Source organism: Onychomys torridus, chromosome X (assembly GCF_903995425.1).
Source record: "Onychomys torridus chromosome X, mOncTor1.1, whole genome shotgun sequence".
In the NCBI taxonomy this organism is placed as follows: Eukaryota; Metazoa; Chordata; class Mammalia; order Rodentia; family Cricetidae; genus Onychomys; species Onychomys torridus.
This window is the reverse complement of record NC_050466.1, coordinates 10651018-10672525: the sequence shown is the minus strand read 5'-3', so window position 1 is coordinate 10672525 and position 21508 is coordinate 10651018. Positions and strand designations below refer to the sequence as shown.

The window sequence follows — 21508 nt, the reverse complement described above, 5'->3', positions numbered from 1 at the left end:
ATGGTTCTTAAATTAAGAGTCCCTTGCAGGACTCAAGTTCAGTACCCAGCACCCACATTAGGTATGTCACAACCACCTATCATTTCAGCCCAAGGGGAATTAAATGCCCTCTTCTGGCCTGTGTTGATATCTGCACTCATATGCACATACACAAATAATGAAAAATAACAATCTTAAATGTAAATTAAAGTACCCCAATGGTTTTAAATGAACAGAATCTCTTAAATTGCATCAAGACAAGCATGTGGTTTTTTTTTTTCTTTCTTAGAGAAATGGGGGTGTATGCAGTTCAGGCTGGCCTCAAACTACGACCATCCTTGAACTCCTGCCTCCACTTTTCCAGTATCAGAATTACAGGCATGAACCACTACACTAGATGCTTCAGTGCAACATTTTAACAGGTGACATACAGGCTAAAAGTCTGGTGAAGGTTGTGGGAAACTGTTGTATTAAAGTCATCTGGAGTAGGGTGAGGGATGTTTGTTAGCTCTGTGGTAACAAAGCAGTGGTAAGGTGCTTGAATAGAATGCCTGAGGCTCTGGGTTCAATTCCAGATACTTCAAACTGTCAGGAGAGAAGGTTAATTCAAACATCAACAATGACAACTTAAAAGCAAGTTTGAGCACAATAAGAAAGGAAGACATAAACATAACTAAAATTAAATGGGGCATCCTAGACAATGGTCAGTGCAAAAAGAGTAAATTATAAACTACTAAGATCAGGCAGACTAGATGGCTCAGCCTCTAAAGGTACTTGTTGCCAAGCCTGAGAACCCAATTTTGATCCTCAGAACCAACCTGAGAAAAAAGAACTTGGCCCCCACAGACATTGTGACATGTACATTCACACACATACACAAAATTTTAAACGAAAAAAAAAAATTAAAATATATACTTATATTAGAGATGGACCAGTAGGTAAAGAACATATGTTCCAGAGGAGCCAGTTTTCAATTCCTATCACCCACATGAAGGCTAACAGCCATGTGCAGCACTAGTTCCAGAGGAACCAATACCTTCTTCTAGCCTCCAAGCACAAGGCACACATGTGGTACAGACATAAATGCAAGCAAAACACCCATAGGCATAAAATAAAAATAAAGCAAATCATATATATAAAATGGAGTTACCCCACAACGAGGAGAGAATGCCCCAACTAGACACCTCATGCTAACACATATAAACCCCAATATCAGGAACAGGTTACCTGTTTTGAGTTGTTGGCCAATGGTGTCAAATAGAGTCCTCCACCCCAAGCATTACAGACTATTGCCAAAACTCCTGACTACCCTCTGGAACCTCATAGTAAGCCCCTATTGCTGAAGACACCTCAAACTTGAATCACAGAACATGGAGACATCAAACTGGTACTCACCTGCAAACTTCATCCCTACTGGCTAGCATATATGCAGCTGGAAAGTTTTATGCATGATGCCAGAGGAGAAAAGCAAGCCTCAATCTGACTCAGCTATGAATCCTGCATAGTACAACAATGACTGGCCTGACTAGATAGGTCCACTAGCACAATCGTGGCACAAATGTTATGGGAGTTATCAACCACTTTCTGTTTTCATCAAAGGCCTACTCCAAATATGGAACCCACACACTGCACTATTAAAGGGGCCAAAAACCTATGGCTAGATAGTTCATGAGCCCTAGGGGAGATCCAACACTATTACTTTGCTAAATGGACAGTACTAAAACAACTCCTAATTACTGATTGATATACCCAGATATCAGCATATCTCTAAACCCTCAATAGAGAAACTTCTTAACAGTTAACACAGAAGCCCCCAACTGGCCTATGTGAAGAGAATAAAAGCCTATAGATGCTCAACCCCAAATCAGACATTCATATCTCATCACAAAATTCAGGGATCTTTGCAGAAAAGAGGATGGTAAGATTTTTAAGTGCCAGCAGTGGTGGATAACTTCATGGAAACAGTGTTTCCAGATATAACGGAGCAAATACTCACATGCACTCACAGTGATTGTGACACCAAGTACAAGACCTGCAAAAACTCCAGCCAAACAAAACCCCAGAATAGAAGTCAGAAGGTAGATATGTAATCCCACCACTAGCTAAGGTGCTACTAGCATCTGATGGCTACTGAAAGAAGGAAAGTCAGGTGTTTTGTTTTAATGTGACCCATAGTAGGCTGACCATACAGCAGAGCAGGCCCCAATCCCCAAACTAGCTGGCAACACAAACTGGACTCAATGGGGGAAAGCAGGGGTAGAGAGTGGTAGAGAGGGAAGTAGAGAAAAAGTACTAAACTACTTGACTGAGAGAAAGAAACTCTTATCTTGGGTAAAATACACTGCATTTTTACCATTCCTTAAGTTTCTAAGAATCTATATAAAATCCCAAGAATTATGTGAAAGAAAACTGTAACGTGAAAATTTACATAAGATTCATCGTTTTGCCCCACCCCATTTCATGAGGCAAGGATGGGCAGAACTCAGCAAAATACACCAATCAGTAGCCTACCAGGTGCCATATTAGGCTGGGCATTCTTAGTGATCTCTTTGTGATGAGGAATCACGGCCAGCCCAGTGTCATCTAGACCTGAGTGGGACAAGGAGACCTACACCCAGGCCTCAGGCTGTTCCCCCCACCTCTACCCCCACCCCAGCTCCAAGGAAAAAACACAGGCCAACTTAGTACCTTGCAGCACCAGCCAGGTGGGCACTATTAGAGTGAGCAGAGGTATAGTATGGTGTGGTATTCGGGGTGGGGGGTGGGGTGGGGGGGTGTTAGGTTCTGTGCAAAGACGCATATCTGAAGAGACAAGAGGAAGGGAGCAGGCTGAGATGGTGAGGAAGCTGACCCTTGACCAGCGGCAACACACAGGAAAGCGAGCCCTGCACTTTGTCTGGGCAGCACAGCAGAGATGTTGATGAGAGCACAGGAGAGCCGACCCTTAGAATGTGAGCATGGGAGACCTAGCCCCACTCTTCATTTGCCACATGGTGGCATGGCTGAGGAGAGTTGCCCTTCCCCCACCCCACCCCTGTAAATGTCTAGGGCCTATGGTAATAAGAGCCCCAGAGCTGTTCCTGACCCCCACCAGCTGCAACACTTGGGAGAGCCAGCCCTTCACCTTACCAGAGCCAACCCTGTTAGTGCAGGTGTGTGTGAGCCAGCCCCGAAGTTGTGAGCAAGGCAGAGCTGTCCCCATTTCTCATCAGTCTTGTGGTGGCATGGGTGGGGAAAAGTCCCTTCCCCAAACCTCCCACCCATCAACACCTGAGGCAGATGGGAGAGCTGTCCCTGCACCTTGCCTGGGCAACACAATGGACCCAACCCTGCTGGCACAAGTGTGGGTGAGCCAGCCCTGAAGTAGTGAGCAAGGGACAGCTGTCCCCATCACCCATCCATCCTGTAGCATGGGTGGGGGAGAGTTGCCCTCCTTCACCTCCTTCACCTCCCCCCCACCACCACCACCCCCACCCCACCTTCCTGTCTATCAATGCCTGAGGCAGGTATGAGAATTGGCCCTGAGGTCACAGAAGCTGGAAAGCTGTCCCTGCCCATGACCAGCTGCATCACTTGGGAGAGTAACCCCTGCACCTCATCTGGGTAACACAATAGGCTCAACCTTGTTGGCAGAGGTGTGGGTGAGCCAGCCCCGAAAGTTACATATAAGATTGGGAGAGCTGTCCCCACTACTCTTGTCATGTGGCCATGTAGATGGGAGAGCTGTCCCACTACTCATCTGTCATGTGGCAGTGGGGGGGGCGAGAGATGCCCCCCTTACCCCTCGTTCCTTACCACCTGCAACAGGAGAGAGCTGACCCTCCTCTTACCAGGTGATACACTCCAGAAGCAAGCCCTGCCCCTTGCCTAGACAGCACAGTAGAGCTTCCCGGTGGACAGAGTGAGGATGAGCCCAGACCCGATGTTTACAAGCAAAGGAGAACTGCCCCCATTACTCATCATACATGTTGTAGCATAGGCGGAGGAGAGATTACTCTGCCCACCTCCTACCCCACCCATCAACGTGAGCTGGCCCTAGGGTCATAAGAGTGGGAGGGCTGTTCCTGCCCCTCACCAGCTGCAGCACTTAAAAGAGTGGCTTCCTCTTTTCCTTTAAATTTTGTTTCACTTTGGGATGGGGTGCAGGGGTGGAGGGCAGATGAGAAGGGACAGGGAAATGAATGGGATCAAGATACATGATGCGCAGCATTGTTTGTAATAGCCAGAACCTGGAAACAACCTAAATGCCCTTCAACTGAAGAATGGATAAATAAAATGTGGTACATATACACAATGGATTAATACTCAGCAGAGAAAAACAAGGACACCATGAGGTTTGCAGGCAAATGGATGGATCTAGAAAAAAAATCATCCTGAGTGAGATAATCCAGACTCAGAAAGATAAACATGGTATATACTCACTCATAGGAGGATACTAAATGTAAAACAAAGATAACTAAACTGCTCCTCACAACTCCAGGGAGGCTACCTAAAAAACAGGACCCTAAGAAAGACACAGAGATCACCCAATGACAGAGAAATGGATGAGATCTACATGAACAACCTGGATGACAGTGGGAGTAATGAAGGGCAAGATTTGAGGGAAAGAAAGCTTAGGGGATCAGGAGATCCTAGCTGGATCAAGAACAGAAAAGGAGAACAAGGAATAACAGACCATGATAAATAAAGACCACATGAGAATAGGAAGAAGCAAAATGCTAGAGAGGTCTCCAGAAATCCACAAAGATACCCCCACTGTAGACTACTGGCAATGGTTGAGAGAAAGCCTGATCTGACCTAGTCTGATGATCAGATGGCCAAACACTCTAACGGTTGTGCTGGAACTCTCATCCAATAACTGATGGAAGTGGATGCAGAGATCCTCCGCCAGGCCCCAGATGAAGCTCCAGGAGTCCAACTGGCGAGAAAGAGGAGGGACTGTAAGAGTGTGAATTGTTGAGTCCATGATTGGAAAAAGCACAGGGACAAATAGCCAAACTAATGGAAACACATGAACTATGAACCAAAAGCTGTGGAGCCTCCAACTGGATCAGGCCGTCTGGATAAGTGAGACAGTTGATTAGCTTGAACTGTTTGGTGGGGCCCGGACCTGTCCTTAGTGCATGAGCTGGCTGTTTGGAACCTTGGGCTTATGCAGGGACACTTTGCTCAGCCTGGGAGGAGGGGACTGGACCTACCTGGATTGAATCTACCAGGTTGAGCTGAATCCCCAGGGGAGTCTTTGCCCTGGAAGAGATGGGAATGGGGGGGGGGGGGTGTGAACTGGAGGGATGGATGACGGAGGACAGGGGAATCCATGGCTGATATGTAAAATTAAATTATAAATTTTTTAAAAAGACACATGATGTAAAAGATGAATAGAATAAAAAAATTTTAAAAATTCATTGTTTTATAGGTTTACACTTTTCCCAATTAAAAAAAATTCAGTAAGACTTATTCAGTAATACTTATTACAGGTTATCAGAAATGCTTGAAGCCACAGCTGGCTTGATCCTTTAATGTCAGCCCTCAAGAGGCTATGGGGAACTGCCACAATTTCAAGGCCAGCTTAAACTACATAGTAAGACCCTGTCTCAATGAAAGAAACAAACAAGAGAAATGCTTGAGGAGGAGAATGTTCCCAATTTGAAATGTTTTTAATTTGGAAATATTTGCAAGTATACATAATGAAACATCTATGGGTCCCAGCCCATAACAGTAAATTTCATGACAATATAGCCTGAAAACAATTTTATATTTTTAATGTACTTGCATTTTGTCTATGGAAAGATGTAGAATTTTTCCATTTATATTCTCTGTATACTCAAAAGAATTTCAGAGTTTGGAGTATTTTAGATTTTAAATTTTCCATTAAGGATGTTCACCCTATTATTTTAGGAAAAAATGGCAAGCCTCTATATTATTTTAAAGGGTATAAATAATACAAACATTCTTAACAAGAGCACTGAAATGTTGGCAGCTGATTAATTAGCCGAGCTTGCAAAATGAGTTTGAGAAGCTGGTTGAACAGGTTGGTATAGAATTTGAGATCCTCCTGCCTCATCCAGTTCAGTACCAATATTAAATGAAATGAATGTTCTACTATGCCTAGCCAAAGTTTTTATGGGTTAATTATTATGTTAAAGGATTGAATTTGAAAATATGTAAAACTTAAAACATTTTGCTTTATGCTAGCCAGTAATCAAGGAACACCCACTCAGACCTGAACTTAACTGGCAGCTAGGCATTAAAAATGAAAGCAAAGTGATACTTGGATTCTTTATCTTTTTCTTATTTTCTTCCACATCCTTTTCTCTTCTTTTCTAACCTATTTGCTTTTCATACTCCTCTTTTGTCATTTGCCAATTTCATTATCTGTATTCTTAACTAAAGTGACTTTCCAGCAGTCACTTTTAGTCTACAAATTATCTAAATGTCTTACTTTATTAAAATCAGAGGAGACAAAATAAAAGAGGAACTTGGATCTTTTATTAAGTCTCCAAGCTAAGGGCTTCACTTTTTTTAATTTAACAACCTAGCAGGTTTTTCCATTTGGACATTTAGAAAGCAAAATGTAAGGGTTTTCCCTTTTTCAAAAATTTCCCTATTTAAGCTCCCTTTACATTAGTCACACCAATTTAAATATCTTCATCCCTATACAATGAACATTTGTTTCATAACCATTATCCTTTTGCTTTCTATCATTTCCCAATTCCAGTGAACATAGTATTACATCATGGGCATAACTTGATTCACCAAGGCTCCTTCATTTCTATAGCCCAACTCATCATACCTGAAACAAACAAAAGCTACTTTTTTAAACGGTATTGTTAAAAAATAATAAACAGCATTGTTTACTGCTATGGTTCCTGGCAATAAAAATCCAACTATACATTGCCTATTGAATATTTAAGTCCACTCTCATTCTGTATATTAAAATGTTTTGCCTAATTTACTCCAACTGTATTATCTTCAATCATTGTCATCCCACAAATTCCATTACTCAGTCATCCCCAAAGAGGAAAAATATACAACTAACTCTGACATAGTCCAGTAAAAAGATTTGCCAGGCTGTGGTGGTACACACCTTTAATCCCAGCACATGGAGGCAGAGGCAGGCACATCTCCGTGAGTTTGAAACCAGCCTGGTCTACAAAGTGAGTTCCAAATACACAGAGGAACCCTGTTTCGAAAAAAGAAAAGGAAAAAAAAAAAAAAAGCTTTTAATGAAATCCAGATGACAACAGGAAAAAAAAAATGTTTCTGCCAAGCACTATTACCACTATCGTCCACTATCTTATTTCTATAGTGTATAAGACAACAAAATATATAAAATATAATACAGAGCATGGTATATACCCCCACACAAAACAAGTACATACATGAGTGAATTTCTCTTAATTCTATGATTTATTATAGTTTACTCATTTTAAATCTGCAGAACTCAAAGTAAACAAACTATCCTTTATATTTGCTTTTTTAAAAAGTCTTTATGATTTTAAAGTTAATATTCTTCTTAGAAAGATAACTCATGAATCAACCAAATTTTATCCCTTTCCAGATACTCAATGATGCCTTTGTTTAACTGCCTTTAAAACACTTGCAAATATATTTAGGAATTTTACAGGTAAAAACCACCTGAATTCAAACCATTAGGGGAAGTCACACTTTTTTAAAACTTGAGAAAACCCACTTAAAGTGACAATTTTCAAGTACTGATTCTTTTGTTTTTTTTTTTATTTTTTTATTAAGAAATTTTTTATTCATTTTACAAACCAACCACAGACCCCCCTCTCCTCCCTCCTACTGCTACTCCCAAGTGCTGATTCTTAATGACATATATATTCTAAAACTTATAAATCACAATCCCAAATCTTTATTTTAATTTCATTTACTATTTTTGAAAACTTAATTTATACGTCACTAATTCAAAAGGATAAGTATTCTCAAGTTTCTGTCCCACTCCTGACCTCTGCCATCCAGTTAATTCTTACACGAAGCAACAGATATTTAAAATGTCTGCCATATTCAAGTTATTTTGCAGATGTGAGTATATACCTTTCCCACTTGATCGTTAATATTTACATATTTATATAAACACCGTTCTGTAAACTGCTTTAAGTTTTAGGTATCCCAAATATCCTCTTTTACAATTAGAACTCAAATTCATTAGACACATGTATACGTAAAGACAGATCTAAAAAACTCTTGCAGGTATGGCCTGGCGATCAAGTTCTGCCCAATTAAGACAGGAATGTCAGAAAATAGTCAAAACAATGACGCATGGTGAAAAAATGCCTTTGGGAACTGTGAGAGAGGCTCCAGGAAAAAAGGCAAAGGGCCTTTTACTTGGGTGTATTTTGTCTCCTAGATTGTTCTTGGATGTGCATCTTAGTTAGGGTATTGCTGTGAAGAAACACCATGACCATGGCAACTCTTTATAAGAGAAAAACTTTTAATTGTGGTGGGTTGGCTTACATTTTTCAGATGTTTAGTCCATTATCACCATGGTAGGACACAGTGGCACACAGGCAGACATGGTGCTGGAGCTGAGAGTCCTATATCTTGACAGGCAGACAAGTGGTCTGAGACACTGGGCAATATCTTCAGCATATATGAGACCCCAAAGCCCGCTCCACAGTGAGACACTTCCTCTGAAGCCACACCCACTCCAACAAAGCCACACCTCCTAATAGTGCTACTTCCTTTGAGGGCCATTTTCTTTCAAACCACGTGATTTCATGTCTCCTGTGACAAATATTTACATTCAATTTATAAGATACGTTTATTCTTGTTGGATGTCAGAATATTGCTATAGAACCCGTTCTGGTCAGTGTGCACTGAATGTGGATATGGCCTTCTGTCTTGCTTTCTTGCTTTCCCAGATATAATCTATAGTAGGAGCAAGGCAATTGTGTTTAAATTGGTCTGTCCTGAGAAAGTTCTAGAAAAGGGCTGCTCTGTTATTATTTAGTATGTGCTTACTGAAGTTTATTCACATTTTTCTGATCATGTTTTTCTGAACTCAACCTTCCTTGGATCATTGCTTTTTTTGTTACATTCATGAACAGTGAAACTGAAGTAAAGTTGTCTACAGCATTAGACTGATAGTGCACCCCATTCTTTTCAGTCCTCAGATCCCAGGTCCAGAAAACAAGATCTTCACAGTTCGGCTGAAAAGTTGACGAGGAAAAGATAGCTTTGCTTTTACCCTTGTGTTGCTTCTTGGCTGGAATCATCTATATACCAGGAACTTCATTCAGTAATTCTCTTGGACTACAGCTGGGAGTGGAGGAAAAGGTAAATGGATGGTGATGACATCCCTGCAAAACAGTTTCATTCAATGAAGCCGGATAGTTTCTGAGAACTCTTTTAACGAGTAAGTAGTGGGACAGGTCATGGTGGCTCACGCCTGTAACTCCAACACTTGGGAGATAAGACAAGGAATGTTCTAAGTTCCAGGATGGTCTAGACATAGGGTGAAGCTGTGTCAAAAACAAAAAACAAAACAAACAAACAAACAAAAAAATCAAAGAACCATCTGAGATAATGCCATGTTAACATTACTGAAGCATTCAAGATAACTCCAAAGACAGAGAGTAGGGATGTAGCCCAGTTGGTAGGACGCTTTGCCTAGAGTGCATGAAGCTCTAGGTTCCACTAGCAGCGATACATTTAAAAACAAAATAAGGTGCTATAGCTCGTATCTATGGGCCCAACACTCCAGAAGAAGCAGGAGGGCCAAGAGTTTAAATTCATCCTCAGCTATGTTGTAAAACCTCAGTCAGACCCCAACTCTATTCCCTACAAAGAGAAGTTTAAACCAGGATATCTTAGTGTAGATAAAACTCAGGCCAGTTTCAGGTTCCCAGATGGTGATATCAACTACAAAGTCAGGATGTTCAGCCACCTGGTGGGACTAATTGGCCATAAATTTTCCCAACTCCGGAGACAGCTCGTAAAACTCCTGACATAGTAGATGAAAGACTGGGGGGAAAAAGAACTGATACTAACCAGGGAGAGGGAGGAGGGTTATGGGAAAATAAATTCTGTGGTTTTGCCTTTAAAAAGCTAGCCTCACAAAGAAAGAGCAACTCCTCCCTGCCTCACTGTATTGGGTGTAGGAAGGAGTTCCCTGCCTAGGCTTGTATCTATAGAATAAACCTTATTTGGAATTCTGGACATCCTCAGTCTTCAGTGGTCTCTTTGGGGATGCGATGTGGGCATAACAATGTAAGGGTTTGAAACCAGCACTAACTACATGAGACCCTGCTTTTTAAAAAAAAAAAAAAACAAGATGACTCAGGGTAAAGGCAGTTGCTGCCAAATCTGGTAACCTGAGATCAACTCTTGGGACCAACATGGTGGAAGGAAACAATGGATGATGCCTTGAAGCTGTCTTCTGACCACATAGGGCTGTGGCATGAGCATGCCCTGCCCCCACACACATACATAAATGTAATTTAAAAGCAAGCCAAGTGAAGGAAGGAGAGAGATCCTCTTCGGCAGAAAAAGAGAAGAACTCAATGAAGTAACCATTAAGAATGAAAGGAAGGCTTTTTCCTCGTTGGCCATCTGAAGGAAAGATGGGTCACCAGCAGCTCTACTGGAGTCACCCGCGGAAGTTCGGCCAGGGTTCTAGGTCTTGCCGCGTCTGCTCTAACCACCATGGTCTAATACAGAAATATGGCCTGAACATGTGCTGTCAGTGTTTCCGCCAGTACTCGAAGGACATAGGCTTCATTAAGTTGGACTAAGCGACCTTGAATGGATTATTCAAGACTGTATACACAATGAAACAGATCATGCTAATCTTTATACATTAAAAAAAAAAAAAAAAGAAGACCTTCAAATAAAATGAATGAAAGGAAGAAAACAGAAACCTTGCAAGGCCTAACCAATCCCTGAGAGGCAAGGAGGATGATAAGCATTCTATAGGACAGATTTCAAGATCTCTAGTTTTTGTCTCACCATGTGATCCCTCTACATGCTCCCATCATTGTGACAATATCCACCGTGAGACCTTTGCCACAAGGGGCACCCTACCTTTTAAAAAAATCAAACTTTTCTTTGAAGTACTCAACCTTGAATACTTTGTTTTAGCAACAAAAAAAAAAAAAAAAAAAAAAAAAAAAATAGACTAATACCTAAAGTTAGACAAAGACAATCTCACAGCATGTTCTTTCAGTTAGATGCTTTTAATTTGAAATTCTAATACATATACAAAGAAAGCCTGTTTAGGCTGCAGAAATGGTTCAATGGGTAGGAACTTTCTGTTCTTCAAGAAGACCTGGGTTTGATCTCTAGCACCCACATGGTAGCTCATAATCATCTGCAACTCCAGTTACAGAGGATCTGGGGTCCTCTTCTGACATTTGAAGGCACCAGGCACACGTGGGGTACACATACATATATGTAGGCAAAGCATTCATACACACAAGTTTTTTTAATTTAAAACTAAAGCCTATTTGTACCAGTTAAATGCAAACCACACCTTCATGATAATAGAAGATATCTATTATCTGTATCCCAAACACATAATTCAAACTGATACCTTTGGTAGCAAAAGTGTGCATTCCTTTGCCCTATATATTTATGAATAAATGTACAGAAAAAAAAGCAAACACTTAAGACATCATGAAATACAGACGAAATGATATTTATGAGCATGAGCTCCACTGAAAACAATCTGCTTTGAATTCTGCAATTTCTAATATGTAGTACGAAGTTAAATTTATTTTAACTGAATAAATGAATCTTGAAACTAGACAAAACTGTACACTGCCCCTTCTCAAAGTACTTAAAGGAATAGTTTTCATTCAATCTGACTATATCCTTCAGACCACTCTTTATAATCTCCATACATATATAGAAATTGAACAAATCTTCACATCAATATAAAATATTTCCTTCATTGACTATGCTAACTGTTAAGTGTTGTGGAATATTAACTATGCAAAGACATGTTACATTTATTCATGTTGCAGAATATTTGTTTAACTATGTAAAGATGTATTGCATTTGTTTATGTTGTGGAATATTTTGTTTAACTACGTAAAGATGTGATGCGTTTGTTTAATTATGTAAAGATGTGTTGCTGTTTTACCTTGCCTGCATAAGGCACCTGACTAGTCTAATAAAAAGCTGAAAGGCCAATAGTGAGGGAGGAGATATAGGTGGAACTTCTGGGCAGGGAGGAGAAATTTAGGCTCAAGGGAAGAAAGAAAAAAAAGATGCCAGAGAGACACCAAGGGACAGCCAGCCAGACATGGAGGAATCAGATAAGTAGGACATACAGAATGAAAGAAAAGTAAAAAGCACTGAGGCAAAATGTAGATGAATAGAAACAGGTTAAATTAAGTTAAAAGGGCTAGTGGACAAGCCTAAACTAAGGCCAATCATTCATAATTAATAATAATTGTGTGTCTTTATTTGGGAGCAGGTGGATGGCCCAAAGAGAATTCTAACTACAGTTTAACATATCAAAAGATCAAGTCAGGTGTGGTGACACCCAACTATATGCTTCTAACACTTAACAGGCAAAAGGATAGCTGCAAGTTCAATGGCAGTCTGGGCTACTGAGACTCTGTTTCAAAGCATGTCACTGTCTGCCCCACCCCCAAATCTATTTCAAAATTAACATCTGCCTCCACCTTAAAATACATTATTTCAAAATTAGTATCTACATGGCATAATTTGTTTCAACTAAAGAAAAGCTGGTTATTACCAAATTTTCACTGTTTCCCTTTGAAAATAACAAATTTATATTCTTGGTTTGTATTTACTATGAATCTTTTTTTGGGGGGGAGGGACGCTTCGAGACGGGGTTTCTCTGTATAGCTTTGCTTTAGTGCCTGTCCTGGATCTTGCTCTGTAGAGCAGGCTGGCCTTGAACTCACAGAGATTTGCCTGACTCTGCCTCCTGAGTGCTAGGATTAAAGGCATGCACCACCACCACCCGGTTTTACTATAAATCTTTATATAGCTTTTGATATAAAATGTTTATTTCCTCAAAACCAACTACCTTTTCCTTTACAGTACATTATGTTAAGTTCAAAACAAAATTCCCAGCCACTAACTTAATGAAACGGTCAATAGTGTTTTCTTCAGCTGAAATCAAAATCCTAATTGTGTTTTCCTTCCATATGCAATTTTGCACTTATCCAACATGAGTCAGGATCTTAATTCCTTTCTCTCTGGAGTTAAACCAAAAACAAAGAGTTTGAGATGAGTAGCAATAACCCCTATTGGAAATAGCTATCCTTTTGTCTTGTGTTGTTTTCCTGTCTCTGTTAAACAGTCAGGCCTGCCTGACATGGGACAGAGATTTTTGGAGGAAACCTTTAAACAACCATGGTTGGGTCTAGGAGGGGGAGCCATAACTCAACTCCAGAGCTAGATGTAGAATTCTCAGCAACCTCTTCAGCACCATGTCTGTCTGCATGACAAAATGGACTAAATCTCTGAAGCTGCAAGCCAGTCTCAATTAAATCTTTTCCTTTATAAGAGTTGCCATGGTCATGGTGGCTTTTCACAACAGAAACCCTAAGACACATGGGTAATCTTTATTTACAACAGCATACTATATATGTAACTTAAGATTCAACTCTTGTTTAAGAAAATAGATGTTTTAAATGGCAACCATGTGGATCTCCTCAGTCTTGACTGATGGCCTCATTAAGATAAAAGCAACCACATGACTGACAGCCATCTTTACTAAGGTTAAAGAAGAATACATGGACCACATGGTATAACACAACAATTATAAAAATTCTCAGTCCTACTGAGCCCTTAGTTTACCACTATATCTCCTTTTGAAACTAAAAAAACAACAGTTTCCAAACTCTTTTGGATTGGTATGGATTTTTGTATGATGATAAAAATTTAAGGTATTTGCTACAATGTACATGTATGTTTCAGTTCTAGCTTGAAATATATTGTATATGATGATAAAATTTTAAAGTTATAGAGGTGTACTCAGATTAACAAAAGCTGATTTAGAGATTTACACCTAATTATTTATGTCTTTGCCAAATTGTTCAACACCAGGTTTCTAAAAATTTAGATAAGTAACATATGTTTGATAAATACGGTTTATGAATTCCTAAGGTCTATTCAGGTTCACAGTAACATTTGTCTAGCTTCCTTGTCTTTGCTACTTTGTTAAACTTTAGTGATTTATATAAACTGAGTCACACAAAAAATACTGTGATATTCTGTAATGGTAAAAGTTTACATTTATGGTTTACTTTGATGCTGAAGGATCTCCAATTAAATCTTCAACTCCAATTTTAAGGCTCAAATTTAAGAGAGATAAAGCTACAAACCCTAACCTTATAAAAAGCTGCTAACATACTGTAAACTGTTAGAGATAATTAAGACATACAAGTTAATGGTCAGTTCACCTCATAAAGGATCAAATTCTTTAATATTAGTGTTTAAAAGAATATTTATAGTCATGATTAATTACCTTAATAAGCCTTATTTAGCCTCTTGTATATGTTTTTAAGGTTAAGCCTAAAGTCAGGTATACTTAATAGATAATGGTCCTCAAACTCCTTAGAGATCTGATGAATATTGATTGCATTTAAAATGATCAATAAAAAACTTTCCACAATAAACAGACCTGTAGAGAGCTGCGTGTAGCCGCACCCTAAAGATGGCGCTGGCTTCCACCCTCTGCCTCCCCGATGGCAAACACTCTCTGTGGTAAACAGCTCCTTATTTGGCTATGGCTGGATTTGTGTGCTGCTGGCATATGCGTGAACCTGTGGACAGTGCCCATGTGGCTGCCTGGGTTTGGTAGCCCAGCCCTACTTAGGTGCTGGGAGAGGCTTGCCCCAGGGGAGAGACAACGCAATTAACCAAGGGTCTGATTAAACTGTATTAAGAAGAATCCCGGTGTTGCGTCATCCTTGCTGGTCGAGGCGGGTGCGACACAGACCCCCTCCTAACAAGAAAATTTTAAGGTCTCCAGAGAAGACAGATGTGATATCACACTAATGACTCCATCTAGATTGTGGTAATGCTAACTACTGGACAAAACTGCCCCATCCCCTACCTGCCACCAGGAACCTGTACAAACTGCAGACACTTTTAGGTTGACTGCTGTACTCTGCCTTGTCAAATTAACAACAGTTTTCCAAAATCCTTCTCCACAGAAAAATTCCTCAGACTTTTCTGTGTGACAACTGAAGAGTGAATGCTACTCTTGTATGACAGCCAAAGACCCACTGCTTCTGCACCCATGAACCACATAAGCTTCAAACAACTGTCTTAGTCTCTGTCATTTTAATTGATACAAAAGCCATTTAAATTAGACTTCCTACTCAAATGAATCCTTCTCAGATCTCATCTCATGACATCAATGGCTAACTGTAGCTTTACCAACAAACACCCAGCTGCCTGGTCAGTCCATTTTATGTGTTCAGTTTACCTTGCTGACAGGCTTCATACTAAGAAAGATGTGGAGTTTCTAAAGGTTTTGAGAAACAGACAAATAAGTTATGTAAGTCAAGGAAAAATAAGTGATACAAGTTATGCAGGTCTAAGAAAGTAATTTAAAGTATACAAAGTTCTGAAAATATGAATGCTAAGTTGTAAGGGTCTGAGAAAAGTAATTGAAGGTATGTAAATCGAAAAAAAATTCAAGACAAGTCTAAAAACCCTTTTCAGTTCCTCTGAGGCCTTACATAAACCTTGATCCTACCCTTCCAGACTCCCCTTAACTTGCTCCTTCAAAGGTTTTTCCTTTTCCCACTCCTTTCTCCTCACTCCCTCAGGCCCAATTTCCTTACTAGGAAAGGATGTTCTCTCCAAAATTGACATAAAGTTTGTCTTCTACCCCAACAACAGCTCCCCAATCACCTCTACATCTCTCCTCTTCCTTTCCTCAGTCTCTATTTGAACACTCTCAACTTCTGCCCAATTCTTTTAGTCAACACCACTGTATGGGATCACCTGCTGCATACCATAAACCCCTCTCTATTGCACTCATGCATAAGATAAAATACTCTGCACTCTATCTCACACAACCAAACATAAAATGAAAAAAACACTGGCTCACACCATCATGCTTTCTGCCCAGAAAATACCAAATAATATACACAGTTCACTTCAGAAAAACATTAAAACATAACAATCTTATCATTTTTAAAAACAAATTTAATCCAGGTTGTACATTTATTACACAGACAAAAGACATTTGGATAAAATGAGGAAATATATAAAGGAAACATGTTCTCTCAAGGTATGTGTGTAATGGAAGACAGGTACACTTACACAATTTGACTATTACAAATATAATCAAAATAAAATGCTATTCCAATACAAGTTATCAATAATGGAGTAATCATATACTGGGCTCCCTGTTATGTAGTGGGCACTAGCACTACGTTAAGTACACATTCAAAATTCAAGATTAAACAAGATAGGCATTATACTCACAGAAATAGCAATCAAGCAGAGAAGACAATAATTTTAAAATAGAAGCCTGCATGGCACCAGAGTAAATTGTAATAAAGTACACACAAGTCAGGAGGATAGAAACATACATTAGGAAGAAAAAAATGTTCATTTTTCTTTATTTTTTGTGATGGTTAATCTTCATTGTCAACATGACAAGATTTAGAATGCCCCCCCCCCAACCATGAGGCACACCTGGATGTGTCTGTGAGGGCTTTCCAAAGGAGAAAGACCTACCCTGAATATGAGACACCATTTCACACCCTAGGGATCCAGAGGAATTAAAGAGAAAAAAAGAGAATGCCTGTTAAAGTGCATACTCTTTTTCTACTTTTCTCGGCCTGCCACATGGCAATCTGCCCAGCTTACTACAAAAAGTAAACAATATCTTTGTTATTCTTTCTTTTACTTCAACATTAAAAGCAGCCCAAATATTTGAAATTTTTAACTTAAAAAAAAAAAAAAGTTAAGATTGGGTAAGCCTGAGCTGGAGAGATGGTATAGTGGTAGAGAAAGGCCCCAGGTTTGATTCCAAGAACCCACATGGAAGTTCACAAATGGCTATGTAACTCCAATCCCAGGAGACTCAACTCCCTCTTTTAAAAGGCCTCCATGGGTACCAGGCACCAGGCACACAATGTGGTGGATGACATACATGCAAGCAAAACACCCATACACACACCAAAAAAAAAAAAAAAGGTGTGTTCTCTCTCTCTCTCTCCTCTCTCTCTTTGTTTTTGTTTTGTTTTGTTTTGTTTTTTCAAGACAGAGTTTCTCTGTGTAGTTCTGGTGCCTGTCCTAGATCTCAGCTCTGTAGACGAGGCTGGCCTCGAACTCACAGAGATCCGCCTGGCTCTGCCTCCCAAGTGCTAGGATCAAGGCATGCGCCACCACCACTCAGGGAAAAAAAAAAAAAAAAAAAAAAAGTTTTAAAAAATAAGTAACTAGACACTAGTACTTTTTCTTATTTCTTTCCTTCAGACATCACTTGACACCCATGTTCAACTTAAGAGTACCTTGCCATATACAACACTTGTCAGGGTATAGTAATAAAGAAGCAAATATTCCTCACCACAGAAGAATACAGATGCTGCTCCAATACATTAACTCCTCCCAATAGATCCATGTTAAACTTGAAATACTTTAATTAAAAAATGCACTGCAACCAGATTGGTATCATATGTCTCAGTTACTTTGGGAAGCTGAGATGGGTAGATCACTTAAGCCCAAGAGTTTGGGATGAGCCTGGACAACACAAGCAAGCCTGTGTCATTTAAAGAAGAGGGAAGTGGCACTTATTACACCTAACCTACCAGGATCCTAGCTTGGCCGTACAATACACCTTAGAGCACAGGATGTTCCATGGCTGACTGGGACCTGCGGTTCACTGCTGTGGCCCAGCATCATAAGAAAATACCACACAGCTAGGTCTAGAGATGATCCAAACTCAAAGTACAGTTTCTATTGAATGCATATCAATTTTGTAAGAAATATCAATTAAGAGGGGTTTTTTCTATCAAATACTAAAAACTTGTTTTTAGGACAAATTAAGATCCTTTTGTCTCCCCCACCTTAAAAGACTTGCAAAATGTTTTAATCCTCCTCACTCAGTAAAACCTTTGTTTACTCAAAGGCCCAAAACTCAATTCTAGGAATTTGTTGGCCTGGAGCAGTGACCTTCCCCTTCCTCTTCCATTTCCTAAGCACCAATTCTTTTTAGACTAGCCAAATGAATAAGATTGTGAGTTGGACTCCAGCCAATGTGGAAAAGAGACAACCACAACCTTCTTTAGACTAAGAACCAACCAAGAGCATTTCCTGTCTAGTGTTTGCTCTTCCCCAGCACACCTCTTGATCAAGAGTGAAGTTTGCTTTGTCCAGACACTACCATTAGAATGGGTGTTCTCTTACTTTGTGATCCCAAACTTATTCCTAACACGCTTCATACCACTGGAAAATCAAAACGTTATGAGGTGAATTTATCCTGAGTGAGTCATGCCTTTTCTGGCCTTCATAGTCCACAGTGAACTTTAAGTATATATTTATAAAAGATTACTCAGTTCTTCTTGAATGTAGAGACAACAAAAATTAAACTGATTAGCATTGCTTGTCTCCCATAATTAACACATGTTTTTGTGAAAACAGACATTTCTTATCACTAAAAGCAATGAGAATATAAATCGAAGCCCAGGTATTGGTGTACAAAATACCAGAGATTGATGGGCACAAGCAATAAATTAGGCTAAGTCTCAGAACTTAAGTGTCACTGCCTAGTATAAGAAAAAAGGCATATCATTTTAAGATACAATCTATTATTTTCCAAAACTACATTTTCTGTACTTCCCTTATTCAAGTAGAAATGGCAACAAAAAACTATGAGCAGCAATGTAAAAAAGGTAACAGTAAACAACGACTTTTCTATATACACATCTTATCACCATCACTTAAACATTTTTCACTCTAAGCCAACAATTAGTGGAAAAAAAGAACGGTGAGTTGGGCTTAATGTCTTAAAAAAGACCACAAGTTGTTAAATTAACTAAAGCAGGTATCTATATTGTGGAAAACTTTGGCAGCTGCAGATGTTTCTGATAATATACAGTACAGCAAACAGACAACTTTATTGACATACAAATAAAATCACATTTCAAAACAAATAAAATATCACTATACAAGGTTCCTTAGCTTTGCTAATATTACAATGACAAGAGAAAACATACCAGATACAAACAAATAACAGGAATATTATTACAGAGAAAACATTAAATTCTACTTATTTTCTAAAAGTAAATCACTTAACCAGTTCTGACACTCGTAGTCTCAAAGCTAATGAGCAGCAAGGCCTGATAATAGGGCCAAGGAAAATATGAATATATATTATATATAATATGTATGTGTATATATATATATAATGTATGTATATAAATATATACACATTATAATATATATTCATATATCAAAGTATACCTAGAATCCATAATCATCAGAAATACTACCTACTCTTTTATATGTATTTCTCCAGGTAACAACTTTAAAATTTCCTTACACAATGTTCTCCCCTGAATCTCCCTACAAAATCCTGCACAACTGCCCACACCAGATACCATCTATGGTATTTTACCAAGTTCCTTATCAGAATTACTATTACAACCACTTACTAACTGCTAAATACAGTGAACTTTACATGCATTCATTGCTGCATGTAAGTGGTATCTATTGTCCTATTTTATAAATGAGCAAGGAAAGGCTTAGAAGTGTTAAAAGATTTATTTTAAAAGACAAAGAGAGGGCTGGAGAGACAGCTGAGGAATTTAGAGCACTTGCAGAGAACAACTTCAGTTTCTAGTACCCACAGGGCAGCTCACTACCATCTATAACTCCAGTTCCAGGGAATCCAACAATCTCTTCTGACTTCCAGAGGCACCAGACATACACATGGTACACATATATACATGCCGGCAAACATTCATATACACAAAATAAAAAGAAACCTTTTTTTTAAAATGAGGACAAGAGCTAGTGGGGGGTCCAACAATGAAGGCAGATACAACTTTAAGGTTTTAGTAAAGAATATGGCTTTTTGTTAAGATTTATTTTATTTCTAATAACGTGTATATATGTGGGGGAAGACGGAGAGACACTTTCGGAGGCCAGTGGCATCAGAAACCTTGGAGTCACCTAATGTAGGTGTTGGGAACCAAACCCAGTTCCTTCTGTAAGAGTAATAATAAAAGCTCTGAACTACCAAGCTAGCTTAGTATTTTATTCTTAACCAAATCATGTACAAATTCACTTCCAGGTGACCAAAAAGCTAGAGGATTATAATCATGATATAATGGGGCAAATAGAGGAACAATCAGAAGTAGATAAAAACAATTAGGAAAGAAAAGTACTCTTGTCACTGCTTAGAAATAAAGCAAAAAAAGCAGCTAGGGATCTTAAAGTGACCACAACACTAAAAGGAAAACTGACAGCAACAACAACAACAAAATACCTAATTCACGCCTCAAAACAAAACTTGTACATAAAAAGGAAAAAAATCATATTGACCACACTTACATAGCCAGAGCATTAGTGATGATTTAACACAAAAGCACATTACAGAGAAAGAGTAGTAGGAAGGCTGAGTAGGACAGGGCTATCGTCTCTCTTACACAAATGACTGCAGTAGAAGGGAGGAGGAGCAAGTTTTTTTGTTAAGCTGCCTTTTCCTTGGGACTTTGGCTTTTCTTGTAGTTCTTTTTTACTCTGTATGGTTGATGGTACTAGATCAGTAATTTCTGCAGTGATATTCTGTCCTGGAAATAGGGAAGGTCCTGAGATCTCAAAAATATGTTGCTTTCTTTCCATTGTTCAGATACTTTCTATGCATGTTTCTTGTGTTATTTCCAGGAATTTTTTGGTTGTAAGAGTTAGGACTTGGGAGGATTGAAGCCATTTAATTTTTATTGAACTGGAAGTTTTTCCTTGACTTTATTGGTGCTCAGAGTTTGCAAAATGAAAATTTTAGCTGAAAGCTATTTATTATACCATGTTAATGAACACAAGTCTTAAAGAATGTCAAATTGATAAGCTCAGGGTAGTGGCTCATTGGTCAAATTCTCAAGCACTCTAGAAGCTGAAGTAAAAGAATCTTGCGTCCAAGGCTAGCCTGGGCAATGTAGCTGGAAGGAAAAAAAAAAAAAAAAAGTCATAGGAAATAGAAAAAAAAAGTCATAGGAAAACCTTAATTTAAAAATTTTCATTTCTGCTTTTAGAATTTTTTTTATTTCTTTGAGAAAAACCTTACTACTATCTACCTATCTATCTATCTATCTATCTATCTACTATCTATCTATCTATTTTTTGGAATCAGAATTTCTGTGTTTCCCTGGCTGTCCTGGAACTCACTCTGTAGATTAGACTTGAACTCAGGGCTTCCCTTGCCTCTGTCTCCCAAATGCTGCGTTTAAAGGCATGCACAGCCATGCCTGGCTGAAAATCTTAATTCTTTTATAAGGTCATTAATCCTATTCATGAAAGTTCAGCTCTCATGCCTCCAACTTTTGCTACTATTACATTGGGG

General features: G+C 39.0%; 2 protein-coding genes across 9 annotated transcripts in view; one reads left to right on the top strand and one right to left on the bottom strand.

Annotated features, from left to right (window-relative positions):
• Kdm6a (lysine demethylase 6A) overlaps positions 1-21508 on the bottom strand; it is a 145545-nt gene that overhangs the window by 106789 nt on the left and 17248 nt on the right. The gene's annotated exons all lie outside the window — the stretch shown is intronic.
• LOC118573757 (40S ribosomal protein S29-like) lies at positions 10561-10736 on the top strand. The gene has a single exon (XM_036174102.1). The coding sequence runs from the start codon at positions 10566-10568 to the stop codon at positions 10734-10736; it is 171 nt and encodes a 56-aa protein (XP_036029995.1). The 5' UTR covers positions 10561-10565.